Below are 7,387 nucleotides of genomic sequence, written 5' to 3'. Positions count from 1 at the left end.
ACCCTAATGCCTAAGCCCTGACACCTAAACCTGAAAAAAACCAGCTAAGGAGTAAAGCGTAGGCATAATCCCCGACCTAACCTTACGCCCTAAACTCGTGAACCGAAACCCATAAACCATGAGCCCTAAAGCCTAAGCGCTAAAAGCTAACAACTGAACCCTGAACCCTGAACCCCCAACCCTAGGCCATGAGTCATGAACCGAAAATTCCAGCCCCAGACGTAAAAAGTGAGCCCAATCCCCCAGGGACTTAACCATAGACCCTGACCCCCACACCCGTAAGGCAATCGCCTTGACGCTCAGGCCAATAATCTCGGAATGGCATAGTAAGACTCCAAAATCTTGGACTCCCTCCCATACAAAAATTGCTAAAACTCACATCAGGCAATTGCCGGAAATATACCCTTCCATCTCTACACCTCTCTGCTCCCTGAACCTATCCTCCACTTTGCCCTACGGAAGGAATAACCATCCCACGACCCTAAATCCGCAGAGGAAATTGTGCCCCCTCTTAAATTCCGTCTCCTCAGCCCCCTTCTCTTCCCTGATATACGGTGAAGCCCATAGGCAGCCATAGCTGCCAGAAGTACGGCGGCTATTCCCCCCCCTATAAAACCTCCAAAATCACCCACATTTCCTCCGAAGCTAACTTTCCCTTCTTGGTCCTGGCTGGAATTTATAGACTGCTCATTAACTTGCTCCCCATCCACTGGTCCGAGTGATCCTGAAGAACCTGTGTGTAACGGATCTAATCCTGAGACTATTCCAGAGGAACTCCCACCTTGTGCTTCTGGAACCCCTCCGACGCCTGAATCTAACGTCGTACCCTCCGGCTCTGGAGACGGTCTTGACTGCATCCCACCTGTTGAAATGAGAACGCCTGAGTTCAATTCTTCATCACACCACCCTGCATGACAGTGACCTGTAGTGACGCTTTCTTGGGGAATTTTCCTACATCCCACGTTCTTTTCTGCTTTGTCATCTCCCACTACTAGTTGCTGTAGAACATCGAAGAAATCAGTCCCACTCATAGTATATCCCTGTGAAGACCAAGCCCCTTGGCTTCCACTAGTAAACCAATCACTCATTATTTTATCCCTGAGACTAGGGCCGCCCCAATCCTCCAATCTACTAGACACTCTCCCACAGGCGCCCTGTTGGTTCTTCAATATTGGACTTCCTTTCAAGCCTTGACTTACTCCGAAGGAAGATATTATTATCTGGACTATATCCACACATGCTCTTAAACTCTTCGCATCAGCCTGCGCCCAAGAATTCTCCTGGTTGTCGCCCCAAACTATCCACCTCAAATTGCTCCTGTCTGTACTGCATCTGGCTCCGGGTTTGGGATTCCCGTATCCTCGATTAGTAGCGTTGGGACTACATTTGCCCTGCTTAACCAAAATTGGTCGTGTTCCTCCCTGGACTTCTAACTCAGAAGCCCATATTTCTAGAGCAATACAGAAGTCCTTAGCTTTCTTCATTATTTGTTCGGAATTTTCATACTCTGGTGCTGATATCACTTCGGAGCTCCATTTAATATTCCGGTCTTGGCTTCGAGTCTCCTGTTTTATATCCTGTAACGTCCATTTTACTTCTTTGGTTGTTTGTTCTTTTGGAGTTGACCCCTTGGTGGATATTAATTGGTTCAGATACTGAGGAAAGGAAAAAAACCCCGCCATGACCTTCAACTATTCCACTTCCTTCTCTCGGTTTTCCTGAATTATGTTCCGCTACTTCTCTACATCCGCTTCCTAATGTTCTTAAGCTCCATCGTATAAAGAGACCCCTAAGATGTTGTTTCAGAAGTTCATAATAAAGCTGGAGGATTTCTGAAATATGAATGAACAGGTTTATACCGAAGTTTCACTAAACAATAAATTATTAACCATTCGTCATTATCCGAAATTGGTCAAGCACTCTCCACTTAACCTCTCATCTATCTTCTCCACTTCGAAGTATTATAATCTCCAATTGCCCTTTAGATTCTTGCATCCCTTAATAGACTTAGTTAAGGCTTGTAGATAAGCGCCTTTGAGTGGACTTAAGCTCGTGCGACGGTCTCCTTTCCTGGAGCATACGAGAATTGAACTCCGCTAATCTGACTGAGAGGTCTCCTATTGATTACTTCTGGAAGCACCCTATCTAGTAGCTTCATGACTGGTTCTTGTGATTGTAAGGATTTTCAATCTCGTCTTCAATCTTTCAAATGTTAATATTCCATGTCCTGCAAAAAGATCAGAGAGTGAGATACTTCTTGTTGGTGTTAAGAGGCTTTTTTCTTTTGAGCGAATAGAAGTCTCATCCAGGAACCTTTCTCGGATCAGTGATAACTCCTCTCCCCCTTAACACCTCCCTAATTCAGTATGACTTATGCCTATATAACTTGGCTGTATTCCCCTAGATAATCTATACTCCTGTTAAAGGAATAGTCAAGGAAACCTCTTCATTTGGTACTGGAGATTTTATGTCTTCAGTTTACTCTTCCCTTGACCATCTCTTCTCCTTAGGGTTGGCGTAACGTCCAAATAAAAGCCTCCGGATGTAGAATGAATGTTCTCAATTAGATTTCATTCAAAAGAATCCCTAACATCAAATTGTACTCCAAATACATCGGTCCAGTTCAGGACATATTAGGATATCATAATTTCTAAGGCCATAAACTATTTCGCTTCTCAACCTTGGCTAAATCGGCCCTAGCCCTGATGAAGAAGAAATTTAGGCGAGACTAATCATGACTTTCGTTATCCTCGGCAGGAGAATCTCCTTTTCCCTCTCCTGTTCAGTCTCTCCTGCTCCCACGTCCTGGCCACAATGTAAAGGAATCCTTCTGTAATGTTTACTCGTCTTGATCTTACTCCCGGGAGAATGCTCTCAGATTAGTCACTTCAGACCTGCTTCTCATATTATATCTGCATCTTCGTTTGGACTCCTTGATTTCAGATTCATTTTCCCTGCTAAATAAGACGTCGGAGGCCTCACTTCTATCCTGGTCCTAATTCATCTGCTACTTCGTGATGAATTAGAGTTCTCAATGGCCCTCCTGTATCGGCCTCCATTACTGTACATCTCACCAAAGAGTGAGTCGTGGGGCTAGGGAATTCTGCACCTCAATAGATCTCAACTTGCATTAGGTTGTATATGCATTGAACCTCTATCATCTCAGCTTCAGAGTACTTAGAGATGAAATCACTCCTAACCTCCCGTAACTTCTCCCTTACTTTGAGCAACTTCCATGGGGGAAAGATGTTGATGAAATCCTTTTCTTGCCGAGTTCCTAGGATTTTATGATGATTCATTCTTGATCAAAGTTATTTCTTAGCTCCTCCCTTCCTTCTATGCCCCTGGCTGCTTCATTATGTTCGGCATATTTCGGCTTCTGCTCTTTCCTTATTTGTCCTTTATTTAAAGTGGGGGGGGGCTAGTGTGGCGCAGAATTGAGACTTTTGGGCATTCAGTATATTTGTCGTCTACTTCTTTGGGATGATAATTGGTGATTTTGCCACGCCTCCGCCTGCTGAAACATGGACCTGTACTTCTCGGAAGATACTCCGACTTTATCTCCAGAGTTGGATTCCTTGAGTTCTGGAGTACCATTCATCGTAGGGTTGGGGTTCTTGAGATATAATTGGGTACCAGGTTGTCCTGGGGTTTGCTCCTTCTTTAGTGTTTTATTCCGAACGTATCTGGAATCTCTGATAGAGAATTATAGCCTACCTGGAGATTTACTCTATCATCCTGCTAGTGTTTCCTTTCACATATTCTGTACCTCATGATGAAATTTGGATAGTCTTCATCAAAGGTTTCCTCTGACTGAATTTATGAGAAGAGGAGATGTGAGATTACTTGTCCATCCTTAAGCAGCTTAGGACTTCTTGTTCATCTTTAGCTTGCCTCTCGCCTGGAACAAGACGGGGACGAAGTAAAGTTGGAGTTTGATCCTCGGTTCCCTCTGGAACGTTTTCTTAACCTCCGATTTGGCACTGCTGCCCTCTGTTTTAGAGGTGGTTCCGCTGAGTTCACCTGTTTGAAGGATTCGGATTCTTATCCTGGGATCTCAGAATATTCGGTGGTTGATTGTTTCATCTCCTGGCCGTTGTAGGACTGTTGCGTCCGGGCACCTAATATTTCATGTGCTGTTCCTCTGGAGTCTCCTCCACTGAGCTTTAAACTTTTTCTCCCTTAATTGTCGGTCCTGTAAGGGACTTTATTTTTTCCTCTTTCTCATATTCACTCTTTTCTTGTGTTCATGCCAGGGAATCCTCATCTAATCTGAGACGTAATACGAGATGACTCCTCTTAATTATCATCATCTCCAAATTCCTCGGTTCCTTGAGACTACCTATGCCGCCTGGGATTCCTGACTTATTTAGGTTCTGAGAAACTTTTACTTGAGTTGTCTTCAGATTGTTTCTTAACACCCACTTCCCTTTTGTTCTATTAACTTGCTCTTCGAGGCCAAATTGAACCCTGTCCTGGATGTCTCACCTCGGATTTATCTTGCTCTACTGCTTATCCTTATGATTTGTAGGACTTACTTGGACTTGTGCTACCTCCTATTTCATACTGTTCGGCCACTCTACAGAACTTTTACTGAGGTTTATTTTTCTTCTCAACTTAAACTCTTCTGGAGGATTGTCCCTTTTATCGTCATTCAGGACAGATTCGGAAAGAGAGACAATACATTACTGAGTTGTTGAGGCCTCTCTCTAGCAGAAATTTATTGTCTTGGGAATTCTGAGTTATCATTCCTCATATTTGTCCTTCCTATTGTCCAGTTAATCTGAGAAAGAAGAATTTGGCTACGGAGGGATTCCTCTAATTGGAGAGAAATCGGTCCTTGGGGATTTTTCCACGGGCCTATTGCGATTATGTTCCTTCTTCGTAAAGATGAGCCCGTTAGGATCTGATTGAGGTAGGTGGGATTCCCTACCTCTTTTGACTCCTGGGTCGAGTGGCGTGTATGTTGGGGAGAGCGGCTCTTCGCCTGTATCTTAGTTAAATCTTCTCTATCTGAGGGTTCTTTCAAGATCAGTCGTAATCGGGTTTCTCTAATACGAAGTCCATTTGCTCCATCCTTCGTACTGTGCCCTTATGCTCCCCCATTTAAGCCCCCTGCCTGTGCTCACGGGGGTTGGCGAGGGGCCCGTCTAATGTCTTTTTAAATTCTAGGCCTTCCCACTTCCTTTGGAGTTGAGATTTATTTTCTGTTGTATTTCTTCTTAAGGAGACTTAGAGCTCCTCACATCCTTTATAGCACGTGATTGTTCCTGTTCTTCTTAGAGGATATCTCAGCTTGACGTTCTGGGTTGAAGCTTCCTGTTTTGTTCTGGGGTCATGCTAGGTGGGGCGGCGGTTGGTTCCTAGGTGTTGATTTTCATCTCATCATAGTTCCCCCTGGGTGTTGAAAGATCTCTCTATTGTTTCCTCTGACTGTGTTTTGCTTTAATGTGATCCTAATGAAGTCTTATACCCGAGGAGTCCCAGGGGATTTTTTTTGTTGGTTAGGAGTTCTGTATTCTTTGGAGGACTTCCCTCAATGCAGTTGGAACCGCTGGTGTGCCGCCTGCTCCTTGTTCCTACTTAGGGAAGTTTTCCTTGTGGGAGCTTCCTTATGAGGACTTTGCTTTTTTAATATTGTCTGCGGCCCTGATACTTCAATACTCTCTATTCTATTGCTTGCGATTCTTTTGAGAGACTCCTGCATTGGCTATTCAAATGGTCCCCTACGCTTCGTTTGGGGTGCATGTTCGTTTGTGGGCTGTAGTTCCCAGAAGATTCTTCGGTGTTCAGACTTTGGTCCGTTTTGCCTCTTCTTCTGCGTCCTTTTGCTATGATTCTCTTCTTTTCTTCTGCCCTGGTCTGTTGTGAACTAAGCTCACTCCGTCCTTTCCTTTGGACTCAAAAGTTTCCTGAGTTAGCTCGGGTGTCTTAACTTTTGCTCTTGGATGTTTGGCCTTGAACTAGGGTTTAGAATCCGCTGTTATGTTATGATTGGTACTTTTACCTATACGGTGGGTTGTTTAGTTGTCCTCAATTACTATTGTTAAGACCTGTCTTTGTTGGGGGTGTTGTGGAATCGCATTGAACTTATTCTAATATTATTATTCATCTATGAGGACGAGTAGTCCCTAAAGAATTTCTCCCATTGGATACTATTCTTCAAACTAGCGAAGATTTCTACTGGTATTAGATCGGCTTGCTCGGAATTAATCTCCTCCGGTTGTAGGGCGCCGGAGTTTGTCCTTGATGAGGTGGGTTGTTAGAATCGATATTTCTTCGACTTCAGGATTTAGAGTTATCTTCCTGCCATTTCCTGCCTTGGGGAATCATTGGGCCAATTTTTCCTAAGACACTTTTTATAGTATCCTTCTATTGAAGTCCCGCAGTGGAGTTAACACTTTGGCATATTCAGGTCGTCTCTTTTCTTGGGCCGGTATGGTGGTGCCTCATTCGATCTGGATTTTTGGATTGATAACTACTTGGGGGGGCCCCGTGTGGTGTCCTTGTTTGGATTGATAACTACCTTGGGGTGCGCCATTATTATCTTATTTTCCGGTTTTCTTAGGTTGAAGGGCTTGACTTGTGGGGTCCTCTATGCCAATGACTTGGAGAGGATGCCGTCCAATCGGTTCTCGGTAGACACTTGTTTGGGGAGACTTTTTCGCCGCGGATACTGTAGGGTATGATTTCTAGCAACTTTCTATAGAATTTCCTTCTGGTTAATCTTGTCTTCGGCTTAAAGAGTCTCTTACCTCTTCTGTGCATCGTTACGTGCCCTTGGTTTAGTCCGCTGCCGTCCTTATTTCCTTCATTACTAGTCCCTGTTCTCCAGGACTAGTTGGCTGTTTGGTTGGAATTTGACATAGATTGGGATTGCCTGTTGACAGAGGTTGTTGTTGGTTTGTATGTTCTTCATCTTCGAGATCATACTTCTGTGATATTTTCTCTCCCTGTTCTTATCCTCCTAGACTTGTTGAAGCTTTGGACTCTGGGAGATTCTTCGTTCTACTTCCATTGACGGAGGTATTAGAATTAGGTGGTTTCAACATTGCATCCACGCCTCGGGTCATTAGGGCTGTTGGCTCTTTTAGGGCTTTTGGGAATAATTGATATACTGCCATGAAGTCTGCATTATTCTTCTTAATTTTTGGGTGTTTCCGTCGGGCGCATATTCTTCCTGTTGTTGGAATCTTTTCCTCCCCTGTTGTTCTCGACTAGTCCCTAAAGGTAATCTAGAATCTGCACACTCACTCTGAGTAGGTGCCTGGGTTCCCCCTCAGTTAATTCCCACCTTCTTCTAAATATTCGGGCGCGCTGCCTTTTGCATGGGAATCCTACTCCTCCTTCTGGGTCATCCCTACTGTTGTTTGATCCGTAGGAGCTC

General features: G+C 44.2%; 2 protein-coding genes across 2 annotated transcripts; both read right to left on the bottom strand.

Moving 5' to 3' along the window:
- Nucleotides 1-413: 413 nt before the first annotated feature.
- C922_05387 (hypothetical protein) lies at nucleotides 414-1,682 on the bottom strand (the record flags this gene model as incomplete). Its single annotated transcript, XM_008820958.1, has 1 exon — nucleotides 414-1,682. One exon carries the CDS (start codon nucleotides 1,680-1,682, stop codon nucleotides 414-416), a length of 1,269 nt encoding a protein of 422 aa, XP_008819180.1.
- Nucleotides 1,683-3,110: 1,428 nt separating this feature from the next.
- C922_05386 (hypothetical protein) lies at nucleotides 3,111-3,299 on the bottom strand (the record flags this gene model as incomplete). Its single annotated transcript, XM_008820957.1, has 1 exon — nucleotides 3,111-3,299. The coding sequence occupies one exon, from the start codon at nucleotides 3,297-3,299 to the stop codon at nucleotides 3,111-3,113; it is 189 nt and encodes a 62-aa protein (XP_008819179.1).
- Between the last annotated feature and the right edge of the window lie 4,088 nt (nucleotides 3,300-7,387).

This window comes from Plasmodium inui (genome assembly GCF_000524495.1).
Source record: "Plasmodium inui San Antonio 1 unplaced genomic scaffold supercont1.64, whole genome shotgun sequence".
Taxonomy (NCBI): Eukaryota; Apicomplexa; class Aconoidasida; order Haemosporida; family Plasmodiidae; genus Plasmodium; species Plasmodium inui.
This window is presented reverse-complemented; position numbering and strand designations above follow the sequence as displayed.